Source organism: Parasteatoda tepidariorum, chromosome 10 (assembly GCF_043381705.1).
Source record: "Parasteatoda tepidariorum isolate YZ-2023 chromosome 10, CAS_Ptep_4.0, whole genome shotgun sequence".
Lineage (NCBI taxonomy): Eukaryota > Metazoa > Arthropoda > Arachnida > Araneae > Theridiidae > Parasteatoda > Parasteatoda tepidariorum.
Genome location: NC_092213.1, coordinates 42,087,829 through 42,111,639, shown reverse-complemented (window position 1 = coordinate 42,111,639; position 23,811 = coordinate 42,087,829). Strand labels below are relative to the sequence as shown.

The following is a 23,811-nucleotide window of genomic DNA, read 5'->3' as shown; positions in this document are numbered from 1 at the left end:
CTTTTTAATCCCTTATATATATACCTATAATTCACCTATATTGCGCATAAAAGTATTGGTTCAACAGCTAATTTCTCATGCTCAATTTTCCTTTGAACGTTATTTTTGGCTTGAATAATTTGTGCAACCTTTGATGTTAAAAGGAGAAGTGCGTGACAGCAAGTGTCTGATTTTGATTAAGAAAAGATTATAGTTTACAGGAGTCCTGTTTCATTTTACTGGATAGCTGCTGTTCGCATTGTCGAGGTCTGGCGGTCATTGACGAGGTCTGTCGAGGAACTGTCCACAGAAAATGTAATTGGTGGATTCCATACTTTCTGGACGGTCTTATGAATTGTGGACAGTTTTACATTCTGATGGCGCACTCAGTTTAGGCGTCACTCACAACGGAGAGCTGCAGGTTGTGAGTTTGATCCTGGTGACTAAATAAACAACAGCATAAGTGCACCCTGAAGTGCAGTGAGAAGGGTATTAGCTCAAGCCCTGTCCATTTTATCTGACCAGGATGAAAATCATGAGACGTCCCTACTAAATGCGGCCGAAAAAAATTGGGCTTGACCATGGTTAGGTTAGGTTTTGTGGGCTTATTTGGTGCCTGAAAAAACCTGTCTCCTAAGAAACATGTTCGGAACAAAAATTTTTTCAATACTTCAACTATTCTGTATTAAGGAGTGAACCATATTGTTTCGTACTTGAATAGCCTGCAAAAATGATTTTTCAACTGCATATCTATTTTTAGTAGGCTATAAAACATCTTATTTGATGCTTGCATACTTTGCAAAAAAGTTTTGTCAATGGTATTTCTATTCTTTAGTAAGTAGGGAAACATCTAATTTGGCTATAGTTTGTCTTGAAAAAGAATTTTAGTGGCATTTCAATTCTTTAGTATACAATAAAGCATCTCATTTGGTTCTCGAATGACTTGCAAGAATGTTTTTCAATAGCATTTCTTTTCTTTAGTAGACAATAAAGCCCCCTATTTGATGCTTGCACCTTTTGAAGACAAGATTTTTCATCGGAATATCTATTCGTCACAAAGCAGTGAAATGCATTTATTCGCTTTAGATAAAATTTATCCATGAACAAAATTTATAAAGTTGAAGTAAACATCTTTTTTTTATCTATTTTTATCTCTCATGAATATAATATTTCAGTAAGACATATTTTTCATTGTACGCACTGAAATGCATTTATTCATTCTATCCAAAATTATGCCGTTTGATATTTGGTTTAACATATTGCATGACTTGTACCACTACCGCCTTAGTATTGGTTCCCATCTAAGCTCTCGATTTCTTTTCGACCCATCGCTCTTTGGCGTGTTTTCAGACCTATGACAGTTGGTTACCATGGTTACCGACCGCGAGATTATTTTTACAAACCCTCCTCGTCGTCTGTGTATTCACAGTGGTGAGTGATGCGACCAATTCTCTGTACTACTCTATCACTCTATTTTACCCCTCTACCCCGTTCTTTCCTTTCCATCACATCCTGTCGTATTGATAACTTTTAGGGAAACCTTGGCATAAAAAAACTGTTCCTGTAAACCTTAATCTATAGTTCTCGGGACTTTATCTTCCTTTTTTCCTCTACTTCTTTTTCACTTTTCCATCTCCATGTTAGCTTTCTTCCATTACATTTTTTTTCCCCTCGAAAAAAAGTTACGAGACTTTTTTTTTATTTAACTTAAAACTCTTGGAAAGGTAAAGTTTCCTTTAAAAGTTTAGCTCCACCGAGGCCAAATGGAAATTAAATAAAAATGTAATGTAATATCTTCTCTCGCATCTTTTTTTATTATCGCTCTGTGAAATATTATGATTTATTGTAGTGTCGTTAATATGTACATGCAAAATAGGGTTGTCTACGAATTTTAAAATGAAAAATCATCATCATCGAAAACGTTCATCGATGAGAAAAAATACAGTTATGATAGTAATTTCCTGCTTTGTACTTATAGCAAATGGTTCAATAAAAAATTTGTATCATTATTTAAAAATCAAGAATTTGCGCTTGAGAATTTATCTGAATTTTTCTATTTATTTATTTTTTACTCTATTTACTTATGTTTTTACTACTTTTCTTTTAATCTTCTTGTTAACTTTCTTAAAAAAAGTTTTTAAGCAACTTGAGGATTTATTTTTATACTTAATTTTAAAAGCTCAGAAATTTGAAGTTTTTTTTCTAAGTTTATCATACTAACTCATAAGAGAAAGCACAAGAGAAATGAAATAAAAATTAATGCAAGATCTTTCAATGAAAAGAAATGTTTCAATAATAAACTGGCTTTTATTCTTACATTTAATATATTATTAGCAACAGTATTCCTAAAAGAAATATTTCCATAAAACCACTTGTTGATGATGTTATGCCTGAAAAGTTAAATTCAGAATTAAACTTGTTTTTATTGTTGTTCAAATAAAATTTTATATTTTTGAAAGGTAATTATTTCTTGATCATTCCTCTGGAAATGGGCAAATCAGGAAGAATATTTTATCATGATAGGCCAGTTTCCTATCTAATGACGCAATAAAACTAGTTTTGATAAACGAAGAAATTAAATGTAGTTTTCTATGTAAGTAACTGGCAGAGAGTTAGACAGAGAATAAAAATAAGAGACAACACTTTTTAAATATCGACCAAGAACTGAGTTCAGTAAAGAACAGCTGGCGGATTTTTTCGTCGAATTTGTTTTTGTTTTTTTCCCAAGCCGTTGTTGTAATCATGTACTCCATAGAGTAACAACAAAGGTTACTTTTAGGAAATGGTACTTGTTAGGAAAATTACTTTACAAATTTAGCAACCTGGTCAACAAAGAGTGGGTAAAAATTTAAATGTTAGATGATGATACTTTTTAAATATTATAAATTTTGAATTATACTTACATTCACCTGAATTATTTATGTAACTTGCGCTATATTTATTTTTTTAAAAGCAATTATTTCAAAAACCGTTTTCGAAAAAGTTTCAATTTTTTGCATTCTAAATGAAGTCGCTTATGCTTCCTTTTCAAAACATAAAGCCAAATATCCCCCTAAAATTCCACTTAAGATTTACATTATTATGTTCAAGTTCAATTGCACTAACCCAAAAAGTTTATTCTAGAACAGTGAAACACTGCCAACCTATCAAATAGTCTATACGCTTAATTGTACAGCAACAAGGGCGGTTAGATCGAAATATACACATGTTGAAACACGTCCTGAGAGAGGGGAGAACAGAAGGCCTGCCTGTCGTGCGATTACGTTTCGCTGGGCAGAAGTGACTGTTCGCAATCCGTTCCTATCTCTTAGATGGACAGCAAATGGAATTGCGTGAATTCGAGTATGGATTGCAGTTGGAGTCTATGTTGCATTTAATGCAATTGTGTCCTGGCTCCGCATTTCCTGCACAAATGACCGTAATTCGACTCTAAATAGCGCTATCTGTTCGAGGGATTGAAACTGAATTTGCATACAGAGTTCCAATTCTAAATCAGAACTCGACTTGCGAACTGTTTTGACTGACAGTATAGCTTTTAGGAAATGTTGTAGTAATTTATTAGTAGAACTATAAAAATGGTGTGGAGTGTTTAGAATTAGGTAATTAATTTTTTTTAAATTAAAAAGCTCTATTAGAAAATCATATCCATTGTTACTACTTGGTACCAATTAAAAATGACGAAAAATAATTTTTGCAAGGGTCTTTTCAATATCTTTTGTCTTGGAAACTTAAAAGATTTTTTTAATTTTGTTGAAATTATTTATTTTTGACTGTTTAAATTGTCCAAGACATAAAAATCTTAGAATTAATAAGCTTTTTAATCCCTTTAGGGTCGCATAATTTTGAAGAAAATGATCATAAAATTCCCATTTTTTTTGTTCAAAAAACTATGTGTATGTACAATACATGTATTCGTTTTCTATTTTTGGGTTGATCTCTAATATACATGTTCGATGAATTCTTACATCTACTATCTCTATAACTTTATATAATAAACTATCTCTAACACTTTACAAATATTCTGGTACTACCATCTGGTATGTAGATTGAGAAATAAGAATGATTCTGAGCATAAAAAATAGATTGTTTTAATCTTTTTGACGCCTTAGTTTTGAACACTTTAGCTAAGAAATAATACGGCCGCGTGAAATATAGGGCGACATTTATCGACGAAAGCGAGAAGGAAAAGGTCATTAAATATAAATATAAAGCAATTGATAAAATTTCGAATTATGAAAAAGTAATATTTTTATCTGAATTAGAACTTGAGTTAAGACTTGGTATAGCTTATCCCCTACACTGAACTTCAGGTGATACTGGAACACTGAAAGCTCTTTTTTTCATGAATCATCTTTTTCATTTGTTAAATGCTTTTTTTGAGTAATACTCAATAAATCACCAGTCATAAGTTGCTTACTCTTGACCTTGATAACATGTGTTTAATAAAACTCAGTTCTTTCTTTTTAAAATAGAATAAAAGTTATAATATTTAGAGTTTTGAGTTCATATAATCACATTTCGTCTATTAAAACTAATAAAAAGTATTCAAATAGTAATCCAAATATCTAAATAATAAAATAAATTTCAATAATAGAATGTACGTGAAAAATTGTTTAGCATATGTTTGAATATTTTCTGGGCTGTGGTAGCCTCAAGGTTAGAGTGTCGGATTCTGGTTCGGAGGGGTCAGGGTTCGATACGCGACTCCGCCAAGACCCACCATGTGCATACGATGTACGTGCTCCTAAATTGCGTGGAATCGAAAGTCTTGTAGTCGGTAGCAGAACAGCACCATGGGATCTTTAAAAAGTTTCCTTCCCATTCAGATGTAAGTCTAAATTTAGGAAACTGCCTCGCAAATGAGTAGTGCTATCCGCAAGGTTCTGAGCTAAGATGTGCTTTCATACTTGCGGTGATCGCTTGTCAAACGAAGGGCGTACCTTCCTGCCTTATTCGCAAAAATGCAATGGTTGGCGAGCTTGGCTTGTCCAAGTGTCATTAGAAACAAAGACAAAATATTTTCTACAATGTTTATATTTGCATTGTAATATTACATTGTTTATATTTTGGAAAAAAATAGTTTTTTTTTTAAATATTTATTAGTTTAATAGTTCTTTTATATTTATAAAGTTTAAATATAATCCCTCCTAAACCTTGATCCAGAATTATTATATTTAATAAAAGAGAATTCTAAAATATAAGCATTATTAGAATGTTTTTAAGCATAAGTTTATAAATACGTTTGAATTTTAAAATTGCTGAAAATTCATCAAGTAATAATCCATATAAATGAGTAATAAAATACATTTCATTAATAGAATGAATAAAATAGAATGAATTTTTTTTTACTAAAATGCAAAATGTTAGAATATTTTAAGTATAAGTTTATAAATACGTTTGACTTTTACAACTACTGAAGATGCATCAAATATTAATCCATATAAGTAATAAAATACATTCCATTAATATAATGAACGCCCTAATAAATTTGTAGAGCTAAGTTAATTGACTCTTTATCCAGATACGTTATATTTAATAAAAATTTATATTCTTTAAACCATAAATAATTTTATTTTTGCAAGTAACAATAAGTTCATAAATACATTTGGCTTTCAAAACTGATAAAAATACATCAAATATTAATCCAAATGCATAAGGAATAAAAGACATTTCGGTAATAGAATGTCCAAATAAAATTGTTGAGCAAATACAAAAATGTCCCCAAACGGTACATATTTCATAGAAAAACTCTCGGAAAGAATATAGAACTTACAAATACACAGAATCCTTTTTATAAATCTTTCTATTCGCAAAAAAATGCCATTTCTCAGTGCTTAGAAATATAGTATAACTCATATTTTTGGATTAAAGATATAAATTCGGTTGAACGAAAATACTTTCTGCGGATTTTTTTTGAGGAAAAAGATAAAAGGCACTACGAGGTAAATCTTTTTGATGCATTGCATTCTATCTATCGAGTTTTTTTATGAACCTTTATTGCGTTGTCAAAAATATTTAAATATTTTTGACGCAAAGGCAAAGCGTCTCTCCGTTATTTCATGTTTAATGCAACTGAATGCAACAACATTTCAAATGTTTCATATCATTTATTGAGTGTATTGCAGCTGTTTTTTTCAAAAACACAATGCAAAACTGTGGTTTAAAATTTACAGTAAACTATTATTTGTGGAAATGATTTCTACCAAGACATTATTTTTCACAGTGAGCTTTGGTAAAAATATTTAAATATTTGTAATACAATAATAAATATGCGTATTCATTATTGCATGTTTAAGGAAAGCATTTCCAATCACAACTTTTTTAAGTGTTTCATATTATTTATACAGTATATTTATACAATAATTTGACAAGCCTGGTCGGTAGGGCGCTGGGCCCATATCCAAGAGGTCGTGGGTTCGATCCTCGCCGGCCGAAGACTCCCCGTGTAGTAAATGGTGACTGATGCACGTTAAATCTGTCGAGTCTCAAAGTCCTCCATGTTCCCACAACAAATCAATACCTCTGGGGGTACTNAACTATTATTTGTAAAAATGATTTCTACCAAGCCTTATTTTTTACAGTGCGAGTTGGTAAAAATATTTGAATATTTGCAATACAATAATAAATATGCGTATCTGTTATTTCATGTTTAAGGAAAGCATTTCCAGTCACAACTTTTTTAAATGTTTCATAATATGTATACGTATATTTAGACAATCATTTGAAAACAAAATTTAAAGCTTTAATTTATGGATATTATTTACAATTATTTACAGATATTATTTATACTGAGTATTGAAATTATTTTTGTTTTTCAAAAGCTAAAATAAAACTTTTATTTATTATTTAGAGAAAACTATTTCTACTGAGCCATTATTTTTAATAGTGCTCTATCATGTTAGTAAAATTATTTATATATTTGTAAAACAATAATAAATATGGGTCTCTATTTCATGTTTAAGGCAAGCATTTCTAGTCAAAATTTTTCAATTGTTCTATATTATTTATACAGTATATTGAAGCAATTTATTAAAACATAATATAAATCTTTAATTTACAGATACTATTTACAATTTTTTACAGATGTTATTACAGTTGGAGATAATTATTTACAGTGTATTGAAAGTATTTTTTTTTAAAAAAACAATTTAAAGTAATGATGAATTGTTAAAATTACTACTACTAAGCCATTATATTTAATAATGCTCTCTCATGTAGGCAAAAATATTTGAATATTTTTTACACAATAGTAAATGTGCATCTCCGTCATTTTATGTTTACGACAAGCATTTATGGCCTCAAATTTTCAAATATTTCATATAATTTAGACAGAATATTGATCAAAAGTTTTATTTTAACAAAAAAAGTCGTCGTTAGAAATTGTTTATTTAAAAAAATATCTTTTAACTTATAATGTGAAAACCTATTTAACATTAATACAAATTTGAACCTTTTTATTCATCATATTTATAATTTATATATTTATTATTTTTACTTTCAATTAAATTTTAAATAAATAATGAAATGCATTAAAGATATTGCTTCTTAATATAGCAGACTTTGTGTGCCGATCTTTAATCTCTGTCAACATTACTTTCAAATTAAGTAAACAATAGAAGATATCAAAAGATATAACAGTTTTATTAAAAAAAATCATTTAATATTTCAAACTAATTTTTTACGCAGAAAGTATTTGATTTTTAAATACGATTTTACGCAAGTAACTTTAATCTTGTCGCAAGATTTGGAATACAGAAGAATAAAACTAAAGTTCTCCCTTTCTAACTCAATTACTTAATTGCTTTCAGCCTAACTGTTTATTTTAACTAAAGAAATCTTTTTTTATTTGAAAAGATTATTCTAATGTTATTTCATCTTATGAATTTGCTTTAAAAAGAATGATTTTTTTAATAGTTTTGTTTCGTTGCTGCGAATTCTTTTCCGTTTAAATTTATTGTGACGTCTATCTATCTATCTATCTATCTATATATATATATCNTTACTATTAGTATTTTCTCTTAATACTTCGCAATTTTAACAGTATAAAGTCAAAACTTTTAAAGAGAAATTTTATAAGCTATTGGCCTTTTCCATCATTAATATTATTACAATTATCATCATTATATCACCCTTTAATACCATTTATTTGTCTGCAATGAAAAGATTGCATTTTAATAACATATATATAAAAGAGAGAGAGAGATATTCTCGCTGGTTGTGCTGGGTAGTATGATTAATTATATTTTGTTAATTGTTGTTTTGGTTGTTATAGCAGAACATTCGACTATTCAACAGCTAATAATTTTAAGAAACTTAAAAGTGCGTATTTTGCAATTTATTCATAGTTCTATGCAATTTTGCAATTTATTCATTTATTCATAGTTCTATGCAATTAGTTTTTCAAAATTATATTAAAGTTGATTTTTCTTATTTTTCTTCTTTGATTTTTCATTTTATCATAATAAAGTTACTACACATGTTAATATTCGTAGTAGTCTTAACAATATATATTACCCTATAAGTTCAACTCTAGATTATAGTAATTATATTGTGAGCTAATAACAATATTTTAAACTAAAATTGTGTTGAGTTTTCTGTTGACGATAGCTTAACTAGGAAATGTCTATAATTTAAATAGGAAATATCTCGATATCTTCTGAAAACACCTAGCGAAAGAAAAATTCCGAGCAAAGGAAAACTGGTAGTTTTTTAAATCCTGAAAATTTTCTTCTGAAATATATTGATAAAAACTACATTTATTTCTACATGCTTTTATTGATAAAAACTACACCTTAATGAATTACTATATCTAAATCAAATCATAACACTATACATTAAATATATTTAAAATTTCTGAACACTAAAATGCTGTTTACTGCATATTTAACTCGTTTACTCTCATATGTATAACTCTATACTCAAGGTCCTCTAGAATTTTCAAAGAAACCGCTGGATTTATACTTTGAAGATATTCTACGAAACAAAAAGCAATGACTAAAAATGTGATGAAATATTTTTCTACTCTCCTCTGCTCTAAAGCTGGATAAAAAAAAATCATATAACACATATTTTTGTAATTTTTTTCTCCGTCCAAAATCAGCCAGCCCCAAGAGTGGCACAAGTTTTATTCGCACTGACACGTTTATGAAGAGAAATTGCTGTAAAGTTCGCCAAGAAAAGCGCCTAATTCTAACATACGGCTTTCTTAAAGCCAAGACGGTGGGGGGTTATTTACTCACCTATATGCATTTTAACATCTTTTTCTCAGACCACCGACTTTTTCAAAAAAGACCAACCTCCCCGAATTTCTTCTTTATTACTTTCAAAGGAGGGTAAGAATTTCTATTACCCTTAATTTCTTTTTTTTTTCTTAGAATGGATGGGAGGTTTAGGTTTTGTTTTTTCAGCTTCATACTTTCAGTCACATGTTGTTCCCAGAATAGATCTTTTGATTTATTAACTTTTACTTGTAAGATGTTATTGAAAGGTTTTAGTTAAGGAAATGGAATATTTTTTGGGAATAAAAAAAAAATTCGTATAAATAACTTTCAATTTATTAATATAACATTTTTATTTATAAATGAAATAATTGGTTTATGAAATTTATTTATAAATTAAATTATATTTGAAATTAATAATGCCCTTATTTTTTATTATTCAGAAATAAATAATGCCCCAATTGTTTGATTTAAAAATTGATGAAATTCCAATTTTCAAAAAATATTTAAAAATATTTAAAATCGTCTATAATTTACTTCTTTACATTCTCAGTTTCTCGTTTTGAGAAGGAAAATCCTTTTTTACGAAATAATATATAGGCTCTATATTGTTAAAAGTTCCGGATCAAATTACGGTTAAAAATACCGGTACTCAGAGTGGCGATACATTTCACTTTAAAATCCATTTTTACCGGAACATGTTAAGGAACCAAAAATCTGATAAATCGTAGTTTTTCCAGTAATAATTACCGTGAAATCAGTGACATACTCTAATTAAATAAATATTATTGAAAAAGTTTAAGAAAGTATTTTATGGTAGAAAATATATCTTACGTGAAATGGATATTACGGATGATGCTCTCAAAGTGCCGGTACTAAACTGTAATTTGATATAATTTTTTTTACCGTGCTGCATATATTTCTAATTAAAGGGAAAAAGAGAAAAATATGACCAGAATTTCAAATGATACTGTCCATGTCTGTTTTGCTCTTTTTACAATATTTTCATGTTAAATTCAATTCTTAATAATTTTTTGCAATGAGGTACTTACTTAAAAATTGATTAAGATTAAAAAATTATCATCAATTTTGCAAAAATACCCATATAAGTGTAAAAAATATAAACTCAAAACTTTTAAAAGACAATTTTCAGTCGAGACAACGCTACGTTAAAAGAGCATGGATATAAAAATAAAGGAGGACACTTCGCGAATTTTTTGTAACTTCTTTCCAGTGAAAAATTCATTTAAAACTTGTTTCAGATTAAAACGTTAGGTTCAAATTTTTCAAATATATCCATAGTTGGGAAGAAATAAATTTGGAACTTTTTAAGGAGCATTTGTTTAGTTCAAATCAAGCTTCTTAAAGAGCCATGATACGTCATCTCTACTAACAACTAATTAGTGGAGTTGAACTCTTATCTATACTGAGGATTTGGCTCGTAGCTCTCATCCTATAGCTGAGAGGCCATCTATCCGAAGTGGGGTGAAGTACTCACCCCATAGCAGTATAGTAAGAGATGTCATCAACCTTAAAATTGAGGTGTAGCACTCATTTTTCCCCTACTTCTGTCAAACAATCTCATAAAATAAAATAGCATTAAACGAAATTTTCGTTAAACTATTAAATTAAGTGTTGGTCTGCGTTTATCCTATAAGTTTTTTTAAGCTGCTGATGTCAAACAATCTCATTAAATCAACTGATACTAAGCGAAATTGTTATTCCAGCACAAAATCAAAGTTAGACTCCGTTTAACAATTTCTTTAATACCAAGCCCGCCAACCCATCTCGGAAAATCAAATGGTATTAAGCAAAGATTTTTATTCAATCATTAAAGCAAAAGCAAGTCTACATTTATCTAATAAGTCTTTAAAGTTATCTCTACCCAACATTCTCAGTGCTAGTTATGAGATGAAAAAATCCCTTTTCAAGAAACAAGAAATTGGCCCCCAGCACAGCCGTAGTTAAAGAGAAAAAGTTCCTCCAGAATTTCAAGAGATACTGTCCTCGTCGCTTTTTGCTTCTTTCTCAATTTTTCATCTTAAATTGCATCGTTACTTATAAAGATCGATTTCAAAAGTACATGAGACGCCTACAGGTCTTTCATTCGGTTGCAATTTTGATGGCCTAGTATTTTCCAGAGAAATTTCGTCTTTACCTCTTTTTCCTACGGCGTTTAGTCACTCGAAGGTATATAAGAAGATTCTTGCGAAATTTGTTTTGTGTTTGTTTAGCTTCTGTACGCTATATCGCTTCCATTCTCGACATAAATCGACATAGCGACTTTTCGAGAGATACTTCTTTTAATGTCGATGCAAGGTTTTAACATTTCTGTGCTGAGAGAAATGTTGCATTTCTAGAAAATTGACTTTGAAGTAGGAAAAGGGTTGGGATACGTAGCCTGGTAACGATGTATTTTTCACTAAATATCGCGATTTATCATGTTCATAGAATAGAAATTATTTGGACTTTGAATATATTATTGCAATAAATAGAATGTTCATATGTAAAATATAAAATGGGTTTTTATTGACCTTACACTGGTATATTTAATATATCCTATTGCACACGGTGATTAAATATGCTTCGATTCTTTTTATCTTTGCTACATAGCGAAAATGTTTTAGATTTTGTTTGAAATTTTGGAATATGTTTCATAGTTCAATTCAATACAACCTTAATAAGATGCGAATTTCTAAATCTAGTTGGAATCCTCGATATATGGCGAAATACGCAAGAAAATGAATTAACAATAAGGGTCCAAACTTTTGACCCCTCTCCTGACCAAACTGTTGGGAACATATTTCCGAAATTGCGATTACACCTTATATTTTGAGGGGCAAATACACCACCAAATAAAAAAAGAGCATATTTATTCTCCTTTTCTGTCTGATTTCGTAAATTAAAATATCATCTGCACTAAGATATAGTCCTTATACATGAAAATCTGATCAAAACATCAAAAGTTAGTTCAAGAAGCAAGTTTTTTTCGCACACTGCATGTTGTTATACACTGCATGTGCAAGGTCTATTGTATTTAAAGAATCTGATATAAGATTCTCTAAATGAGTGATATGATGATAAAATAATCTGTTAGCCATATTTAAGGAATCTGATATTCAAACATAAATAATTTTGTATTATTTTTTATATATTTTTTTCAGTTTTAAAGTAAAAATTCGCAATTACAATTGAATAAAAGCGCTTTAATAAGAATTAGCATTATACTATTTTAATAATCTTGGAAATGTTACTAAGAACGTATCCTGAGCAAAGTTAACATTCTAAAAAATCAACAAGCTATATTCATAATCCTTTACTATTAGTATTTTCGTTTAATACTTCGCAATTTTAACAGAAAAAAGACAAAACTTTTAAAGAGAAATTTTATAAGCTATTGGCCTTTTCCATCATTAATATTATTACAATTATCATCATTATATCACCCTTTAATACCATTTATTTGTCTGCAATGAAAAGATTGCATTTTAATAACAGTTAACATTATTTGTTTAATTTTAGAAACATTATTTAAAACATATACTTGACAAATTTAACTTTGTAAAAGCTACTCTCTTTTCCTGATAATATTTCAGTTACTTCTTTATAATACTTTAAAACATCTTTCTGAGCAGAAAATTTCCAAATCATAAAGCAAATGCATCTCAGTAATATAGAGTCTTTTCAAATCTCTATTCATCATAAATTATCCTTCTACAAATCTTCTAGCTATCACTCTGTGCCTAATTTCTGGAAATTGCCTTTTCTTAAAATGGGTGACGCTCTTCTCAAAGTGGAAGTCGTAGTAAATGGAGCGGTTACCGTCGGTGAATGTAGACTTTACATCCTGCTACACAGTAATTAGAAGCAACCAATTACACCTGATTCCGCCAGATGGCGATTTTTACCTACCCATGACTTGGTTCTCTGTCGTAGCAATTAACCTTAATTTCATTATACTGTGTCCATGTAACCGTATCTTTTCAGAATGAAAAGTGTTCATTTTGTGTAAAAGATACATTTTACTTTGAGACAATGGAAGTAATGGTTGAGCAACATAGTAACCCTTACAGAAGTTAGCAGTTTGTTCGAAACGTTACAATTTATCATTTTATGTACAATATGTTCATGATTTTAAGTAATTTCACCATAACTAGACATACAATGAGCAACAAAAAAAAGTGATCGGATCTTCACCTTCTAGGACTCAATCTTAATAGTTCGGGGGTGGTGAGCTCAAATATGCTAATTAATCATGTGTAGACGATATTTTAAGTTACAAAATTGACACAGAAACGTTCTATATCTGAATAAGCATACCATTTTTTCGATGGATTGGGATTTTGATCCCCAAAATATAGAGAGTAGCAGCAATCTGGGAAAATAGGGTCCCAGAACTTTGCACGGGAGAGCGATCCAAAGATTGAACCCCTTTGAAAAAAAATGTTTTTTTTAAATTCGATTTCTCAGAACAATTTCACCATTTTTGCTCAAACTTTGTATTTTGCCACGCAAAGTTGCGTTCTTTAAAATTATGTTTTGAATTTAAAATTTTTTGTGATAAATTAATAAAAAATAATAACTACTTAATAAAAACTATTTTTTTCTTGGAATTATCTTTAGATAAAAAAAATTTATAATTGTCTGCAAAAATTTTTAATTCGCTTAAAAAGTTCCTGAAATAAGGCGAAATACACAAAATGTAAAATTAACATTCAGTGGATTAAGCTTTGAATTACTTTCCTGGCCAAATTAATGGGAACTAATTTCCCAGATAGCGGCTACCCCCTATATCTTTTAGGTCAGAAATCCAAATCCATAAAAAAAAGGCATGTTCATACAGAGAAAGTACAGTTCTAGTCTGATTTCGTAGCTTAAAATATCAACTGCACTAATTAATTAGCATATTTGAGGATACCATGAAGTCCCAGAACGTGAAGATCCGATCGTTAGATCAAAAGCTATTCAGGGTGGTCTGTTTATTTTTGAGCTTACTGTACGAATTATCAAAACTATGTACTATAGGAGAAAAGAACTTCCCCCTCTCTGCAGCAACTCGTGAATTCGGCACATATTGAAAATAAGAATAAAAATATTTAAATTGAAAATGTCCGTTTTTGACCGAAATAAGCATTCATTGGAATCAGTATGCACCGCTTTATTACCACGTATATCTTTTTAATCAATTTAACAAATGAAAATTTTTTTCAACATTATGAATTATGTTTTGAAATTTATATAGTTCAAAAAATTCTACTTCGATTTTAAGCAGAAAAAAAAACATGGAAATTTTTCTCCCTGTTGCGATTTGTCATGATAGCAGCTATTACAATCTCCGAAAAATTTTATGATTTTAAAACTCATTATCGTTATTCAATTGAGTCAGCCCTCACGTTTTTATTATCTCGCATATTTACCTACCAATTAATCAAAGTAGGGGAGAGTGGGGCCAATTGTAACATTTTTTACGTAACTATTTTTAACTAACGAAAAATCCAATATATTATTAGTATTAATTGACAGACGAGTAAAGTAGACTATCCTCTATTAGAAAAAAAAATAAATACCTTATTTTAAATGTATTACCTTATTTTATATTAGTTATTAACAATTTTTGACAGTTGTGTACTTGTTACAATTGTCCCCAATTGTAACAGTTCATAAATTCAACTGAAACATGGTTAATTATACATATTATCATAGTTGTGATACATTTTTTTATTGATCAAAATAGTAGTGATATTTTAGGAGTAAAAATAATAATGAGCAGAGACCTAAAGGGTTAAACTTTTAACTTTAAGGGGTTAAAAATTTTAATTTATGCTGTGAAAGGTGACAAATAAAATAATGCACATGCAACATAATATAAATGATATAGGAAACTATTGGTGGTTCTTAAAGAGTTAAGTAATGGTTTGTAAACATAAGATTATTTATTTTCAGCTGTTACAATCGTCCCTTTACTTATTGTTACAATTGTCCCCAAGACGCCATTTCAGCTTCATTTGTTAAAAACAATGCTAGTTAATTAGCAAAACTAATCTCTTTTTTTATTGAAATGTTAATTAAAGTGTCCACTTACATATTCGGTTACTAATTTTTATTTGTTTAAACAAAATTACTTTGTTACAATATAATATTCTAATACCAAAAAAAGTACTTACGTAGCGTGAAAATATCTTTTGTAATGTAACTCTTTCAAAAGTACATAAAAATGGTTGCCAGCAGGGTTGTACATGTAGATTTATTAAATACACCTTGTGCGCCACCTAGGAACCAAATCTAGACCCCGACACTCGAACTTCTTGCTCTGTTACAATCGTACCCCGTTACAATTGACCCCACTCTTCCCTACTACATATTTTTTTAAACAAATACATATTAGTATTGGTGATGAGCCAGAAAGCTTGTAACTTTCCTGCTTGTTGAGATTAGCAAAATTTTGCATAACAAAATATCTGCACATTTTATTGTGATTTTTTAGGGTTGTGATCCTCATTTCATTGAGTCAGTACGCACATTATTACAATTAGGTAAATTTTCCTTCAGTTTTACAAATATCTAATTTATTTTTTAAACAATATGAATCTTTTTGTAATTTTTGTATTAGAAAATTATGTAACGTTTTCAGATTTTTGCAATTAATAGAAATGTTGCATAATTTAATTTCGGAAACATTTCAACGGATACTGCAATTTTAAAGCTGTAAAATCTGCTGTGGAAGAAAATATTAATCTACATTTTATCAATCTGTGTGCGCATGTTATAATTGCTAAAGGAACAAGTGTATAAAAACAACAATTTAAGAATATTTCCTTACATTTATCAATTAGTATTTTCATTTTTAAATTCAGCATATAAAGTTCTGTTGTATTTTGCAGGTAAAATACCAAATTCGGAGGAATTCTTTTTATATGAATGGCATTTCAATGATACAATTAAATCCACTGATCTTTATACGACTTTTCCTTTTGCTGAAAGCCACATTCTTCTGAAACCAGGTTTCTTGTCAATTACAGTTTCAGTTCAAAGCAATGGTAAGTGCATATTTTATCTTAATAAACCAAATTATTTATACATTTTTAGAAGATGTGAAACTCGTTTTATTAACATATTGCCATTCTCAAAGAAATTTTGATGGACGTCAATTTGTTTTATGTTATGGTTTCATATTTTAATATATTTCAATAATATTTCTTTCACCCATTTCTTATTTGAAAAAACCTTATAGATAATGCTTTTTATCCATCCAGAAAAGGGTTCAAATTAAGCCACTCTCTTACTTTTTCAATTATCTTAAAACTTCTTTAAGACAGGTTTTTATTAGTTTTAAATGTTATAATTATTTAAACTGATTAGAATTTTTAAAATTAACGTACCAAACGTTTAACATGCAAACAAGAAATGCTAACTTAAAATGCTCAATACAAAATTTTTATCCCAAATCAATTCTGATGTCTTGATAAAAACGTAAAACGAAAATTATAAGTATTTTAATTTAAATGGGCTTATTTATTTATTTATTTATTTATTTATTTATTTATTTATTTATTTATTTATTGATGCACAAAATTTGAAGCTCCTAAATGGTTAGAAATAAAATGAAGTTTTTATCTCTACTCAAAATGAAATACAGATTTGTTAAAATTTCGTTACGTCATTAAAACCTAATGTTTTTTTTTCTCAATTACTTTTTTTTCATTTTCTTATTTATTTTCTGTTTATTTCATTTTTTTGATACAATTAAAGGTGATTTTAATGTGCACACAAAGTGAAATATAGCTTTCCTTGCATTTCGTGATTTTTATGTATCCTTAAAACCTAATGCCTTTATTTTTTTCTTTATTTTTTTTTCAATTATTTAATATTTTTAAGAGGTAAAAGTCTATTCTAAATTAGCATCCTAAGACCTTCGGAATTATTTTTGTCAGATATTTTACGTAAGTAGTTATTAAATATATGTTACTTTTAAATCATGAACTTCAAATCACAAACAAGCATTTAGTTCATCATGTAGCACTCTAACGTTTGCACTTATGTTTCACATTTAGAAAATTAATTTTTTGTTAAGTATAATTTTATATCTGGCAGTTCGTTATGTCTCTTTTTTAATAATTTTAAATTTTATTTTACAATATTTATCACTAGTGTGCAAAATATTGAGTACAAATTACATCAAATACATTGCTGGGTTGGAAAAAAAATCTGACACTCAAAACAAAAAGGCATTTTCAAAATTAATAAGTATTTTTAGAGTTCTCTCCGTAATTAATTTATTGTGTTTAGATTTCCAAATATAATCCCAACATCAACTTCTTGTCTTTTCTAAAAATAAGCCTTCCTAGCTTACGAAAATGACAGGGAGATCCTGCATTTACATGTAGTTATTAATTAACCCGAGAAAATTGTTTTATTTTAAAAGAAATCTTCGATCAAAATGATTTTTTATACATATTACTCTAAGATCTCCTCTTACCCAAATCCTGATTTAACTAATCTTTTCAATGTGCAAGAGAAGAGATTTATTTTTGAAAAGATAACCAGCACACTGGAGAAAGTCATAAAAAAAATCATGCCTGTCCAATACGCCGTTAATTATTTAGTATAAATTATTCATTGGCTTTCCCTTTCCAGGAACAGTTTTTTTTTTAAGCGTTCTTAAAGAATCGGGTATAATCACAGGTTATTTGTCAGTCATTCTGCTCATAGCCTAATTGGAAAAGTAACGGAAAGGAGGGTGACCGTTATGGTGAGGATGGTTTGAAAGAGAAAAAAATAATATTCGCATAATCGACAGTAATTAACTTTTTTTTCATTGTAATCAGTGCGTTGTGTGGGTTTTTTTTTATAAAGTGAGGTTTGTGAGAGGTGTAATTATGAACTCCGCCTCTCTCGTGCCTGTACTATCACACAACTGCTGGATGATGAATGGAGAAAGAGGACACGCGAACGTGTACTGAAAAAACCCATTTTGTCCTTTCATCTGAGTTGCTTATGGGATCGTGGTTATTTTATACTTTAATTTTTTAAAAAAAAATTTTAAGTTAAATTAAAACTATTTTTTTAGTCTTATAAAATTGCGTATCATTTTCTTAGTGGTATTTCAGTGAAATTGTTTCGTTATTTGACAGTTTGTATAAAAAAACATCCACAGCGAAGTTTTGCAGAAACATTTCGTTGAATAGTTTTAATAAAAACTTAAAAAATATTCCATGTAATTAATTTGTTGTGTTTAGATATCACTCATACAGAATAAGGTATTTTGTAATAACCTCCCTCATTATATACTTTCCGAATCCTTCTCAAAATGAAAGTAAAAACTGTATTCATATTGAGCGTCACAAGATAGTATTTTAGTGAGAAAAGAAGTTAAAACGATATTGCGATCCTAATGAATTACTACTAAGGAAGGTGGTTCCGTAAACCTCAAAACATGTTTGATTGCCGGGGGAGGCAGAGAGGAGTTAAAAAACTATTTTTATAAATACATCTAATTATGCAATCATATTATTTTTAAAAGTTTCATGTCACATTCTTCATTTATGAATTTCATTTATAAATAAAAAGTTATAAATTGTAAATTGAAATATTACGTATTTAGGTAAATTTTAATGATTTAATATTTTATTCTTTATCGGTATGCATACAAGTTAATTCGTGGAGACCTTTTATGGAAACATTTCGTTCGATATTTAATATACGAATATTTTTTTAAACAATTCCAAGTAATAAATTTGTTTCACTCATTTTTGTACAGTACAGAGTGCTTTGTCTGTCTACTCTAATTTTATAATTTACAAAAAAATGCACCACATTAGGGCATGCAAGGTAATTATGAAAATAAATATAAAAGAGTAGTATAAAAAGTAAAGGGGAATTGAAATGTTACGATTAACTACCGAGGAACACTAGGACTAAAAACCTCAAAACCTGTTTGATTTCCGAAGGAAACAGAGAGGAGTTCAAAAATGATTCCTAGATAAACATCCAATTTTAATCAGGCAATTAAATAGTTTTGATGTTTTCCATGCTGCTTTCCTCACCTTTGATTCCACAAAATTTGCTATCGTTTTTGTTTTATCATTGTTTAAATATCAATTAGTGCCTTTTTAGGTGTGGTACTTCTATAATTTCATTATAGACAATGATTCATGAAATATACAGTAAGGGTGGTGATTACGGAACACAATGTATGAATAAAAATAAATTTTACTTTTGTAATTCTAGCAGAAATTGTAGTCATGAGTAGATTTAACATAAATCGTTCTCTGAACTATTTATATCATGTGTTTTTCAGAGACGTTTAATTAATAAACAGTTAAGTTTCGAAAAAGGAACTGCCTAATAAAAACAATATTTGCTCATTAATTTCTGCAAATAATGTAAGTCAGAAAATAAATATTATTTGTATTTGTGGTTATACAGAAAAAAATTCTGTTTGTTCGAAAGAAAGAAGTACTTTTTGTTTCTGATTTCATAATTTAATCTGTTGTTTGTATTTAATAGTTAGTATATGTTGGATGGACTTTTTAAACCATGAAGATTGCGTTTTAGTATGTTGTAAAATGCCGGTTATTTTTCACATATTCCGTCTTCTTAGTTGAAGTATTAAAGTTGATTGGAGAAATAAATTTTGCATTATTAATCAGACTTTTGCCTCGAATAAATTTTTTTTCATTCATTTTTTTCCTGAAAGAAAGTTTGAAATGTACTATCTCCCCTTACTTTTACTTTAAGCTGTCTTAGTTTCTTTTGTAGTTTTTGTGGTTTCTTTTTTTCCTTTCATTTTTGTTGGCAACTGCGTTTTATGTAGCTTTAACCCTATTTCTCTTTCAATCATTTGCATGCTATCGTTCTGAAGAGGAGCATCGTGTTTAAGCCCTCAAAACATATTGATCTTACATCTGTTTTAGGTTTGAAATAAAAGCTTTTTTGGGGGTATTTTCACTCCCTCTCAGAAATAAAACTCATTTTTGACGATTTTGTAATCTTGATCAGTGCTTCGTTAATTTTGATAATCATTTTGTTACGAAATCGCGTGATTGTAATGAAGCGTGAACTCTCAAATACATGACGAAAATGTTTCTTCAACTCGAAACCTCATCTTAGTGGTTGTTAATTAAAATAATGAAACTAGAATTAAGACTTAACATTTGAAAATAAAGTGATAAGTTAAACCAATCTACGGTATGGTGGTCAAGATCTCGTACCAGACGAGGTTCGAATCACTCTGCGGGCATGAGTGCAATTTATTTCCCTGTTTTATTTGTTCTTGTTGTATTGTGTCAGCTACATGGTGCCCATAACAAAGTGATTATTAGAAGAGTTATATACATTAGGCGTTACAAGGTTTTTATTCTGGAAAAAATAGAATGACGAAATATTTCTTTACTTATGTCGAAATTCGTTTCCTTGAAGAATTGAAGATACACTGGTGGACAAGATTAAGAGATGGAAGACATTTTTCCAAATGTCTCAAAAAATACTGAATATAAATAAATGAAACTTGGTATGGATATAGCTTATTCCATGATAATAAAGTATGCAAAACAAAAATGAAAGTGCCATTCACTGGCAAGACCTATTGCCAATAAATCCAATGTAGTCTGAACTTAAGGATAAAAGATGACAATAAAAGTGAGGCTTGTACAGTGTGTGTTGCCTCTAGTATGGTGTATGGTCACCCCTGACAGACAGACAGCATGCACAACGAGTATGCATGCTGTTAATAAGGGAGTTAAGGAGGACTTGTGGAAGACCCTCCCATTCTTCCACCAGAGCAATTTTTAACTCCAGAATGGTTCTGGGGGGAGGTTGGCGCATCGCAATAGCTCTCCCAAGAGCATCCCAAGCATGTTCAATAGGATTCAGGTCAGGGGATTTGGCTGGCCAATCCATTCGTTGAATATCCTCGCTTTCCAGATACTCATCAACCATGAGAGCCCTATGTGGTCACGCATTGTCGTCCATAAAAATGAACTCAGGGCCAACAGCGCCCCTAAAAAGGGGCGCACATAGGGCTCTAGAACCTCCTGCCTGTACCTCTGGACATTCACGGAACCATTGTCAAACACATGGAGCGGTGTGCGGGTATCTTGGATGTGCGAATGAATGATAAAATCTTCTCTCTGGAGCATATACCAAGAAACGGTTTGTTAATAACGAAGCGATAAATGAGAATCCATTTGTTACAGCGTGTACTACTTTTTATTGGAACTATATATCTCGATTTACGATGTAGTTCCACACTTTGCATTATCCACTATAATATGACTCAATAGTTAGAGTAATAATAACTCTAGCTTGCCATTCTAAAAAAAGGCACTATACAATTCTCATTTGTATAATTATATTTAATAACTTCGAAAAATCGGCTTCCTATCGTATATTTAAAATAGCAAGTCTTCTAAGTTAGAAATCTAAGCAAATACAATAACGTTCGGACTCAAGACAGAATCGTTGAATGTCATCTCGATTTAAAATTCGATTAAGTCTCCTTATTTCTTCCTTTTTACTCCTCTTTCACATTGGAAAAGGGTAATGCTTTTCTCCGGAATCACATTATCAACGTGATCTAATATTCATTCCTTCTTTTTTTTTTCTCTCCCTTTCCAATGCTATCTGGCTCATCCTCGCTTTTATACGCCCATGCGATAGGCCGAAAAATACTTCCTCCCCCCTTCTTTAACAAAAAAAGAAAATTCACTTTCTTCCTCGTCTAAATACTTCCAGAATGTAAAAAAGAGTGAGAGATTTATCCCTGTAAATAATCGCCTTAAAAGTTGAACGGCACAATGGCTAAAGTCCCCCCCCCTTACTTTATTTTGCCTTGGAACATTATATTTGATTTTGGCCTTATCTCTTATTCTAGAGCTGTCTTCTGCTCGCCAACATCCACCCTTTGCTTTTCAATGACTATGCTGATATTTATATGGTAATGTTGTCAGCTGGCAGTATATGCAAAATAAACCCCTGCTGGAGTCTCCGAGTCGCATTTTCTCTTCCTTCCTTCCTTCTTCCTTTAAAATTTTCTTTTCTTCTCAGGCAGGGGCATTTGGGATCGGTTATGCCTATATAAGGCTTAAGGATCGAGCTAATAACCATACACCTTTTTCTTATATTCGTTTTTGGTGAGTTGATATTGCTTTAGTGAAAAAGTGGTTAAAAATTCACTGCCTAAGAAATCATATATTTTTCTTTAAAAAAATACATAGTTAAGCATGAACACCCTTGTGCAAATTAATTGAAACAAACTTTTTTTTTCGTTTTTTTTAAAGAAGATGTTTTGGGGTTGTTTCGGTTACAATGGGGTTGGACCTTTGCAGCCTATTGACGGTATGATGCATTCTATTCTGGGTAAAAAAGTTGTTCCAGAGTTGAAGAAACGATACCCTGATGGAACAGGGATTTTTCAATAGGATTTAGCTCCTTGCCATACGTCCAAAATTGTCAAGAAATTCATGTCTGAGAATCAAATTGAGACATTGGAATGGCCAGGGAACTCACCGGATATCAACCCAATTGAGAATCTCTAGGCCATATGCAAGAATCGCCTATTAAATATGGACTGTACAACTATGGAGAAGCTAATCACGGCGTTAATTCATGTGTGGTACAAGGACACAAATATAATAAATGACTGTAAAAAATTAGTGGAATCCATGCCGAATCGTGTCCAAATGTTAATAAAGTGTCGTGGAGATCATATATGTACTAAAAAGTTTTGAGTTTGTATAAATTTAAATAAAATAGCACTTTCTCTTAGTTTTCTGAATTTATTGAGTTTGTTTCAATTAATTTGCACAAGGGTGTATGTTGTCCTTTATCATTTTCTTTTCACCCCAGGCAGTGGCATTTGGGATGTGTTATGCCTAGATAATGCTTAAGAACCGCACTTATAACCATATACTTTTTGCCTGTATTCATTTTTTCTCAGTTGAAATTGTGTCTGTGGAAAAAGTAGCATAATTTCCCTGTCTATGTCATTGTTTATGTGTATTTTTTTGTAGAAAAAATAGTGAAGCCTATATGTTGTCTTTTAAAGTTATCTAAAGTTATCTGTGCCTCTCAGTCAAAGGCATTTGGGATCGATTATGCCCATATAAGGCTTAAGGATCGCGCTAATAACCATATACCTTTTTCCTATATTCGTTTTTGGTGAGTTGATATTGCACTCGTAAGAAAGTGGTTAAAAATTCCGTGCCTATGAAATCATGTATGTTTTTTAAAAAAATAAATAGTGAAGCATATATGTTGTCCATTTTCTTTTCACCCAGGCAGTAGCATTTGAGATCTATTATGCCTAGATAATGGTTAAGGACCGCACTTATTACAATATACTTTTTCCTATACCCATTTTTTTCAGTTGAAATTGTGTGTGTGGGTAAAGTAGCTTAATTTCCCTGCCTATGTCATTGTTTATATAGATATTTTATTTTGAAGAAAAAATTGTGAAGCCTATGTGTTGTCTTTCAAAATTATCTTCTCTTCTCAGACAGTGACATTTGGGAACGGTTATGACTATATAAGACTTAGGGATCGTACTAACAGCCATATATCTTTTTCCTATATTCGTTTTTAGTGAGTTGAAATTGAATTTGTGGATAAAGTGGTT

At 30.0% G+C, this 23,811-nt stretch overlaps 1 protein-coding gene across 1 annotated transcript in view; it reads left to right on the top strand.

The window, feature by feature from the left end:
* Positions 1 to 23,811, top strand: part of LOC107437680 (polycystin-1-like protein 1) — a 584,482-nt gene that overhangs the window by 398,914 nt on the left and 161,757 nt on the right. The window contains exon 9 of the mRNA XM_071186788.1: positions 16,079 to 16,234. Coding sequence (XP_071042889.1) covers positions 16,079 to 16,234 — 156 coding nt within the window. The remainder of the gene's footprint in view (positions 1 to 16,078; positions 16,235 to 23,811) is intronic.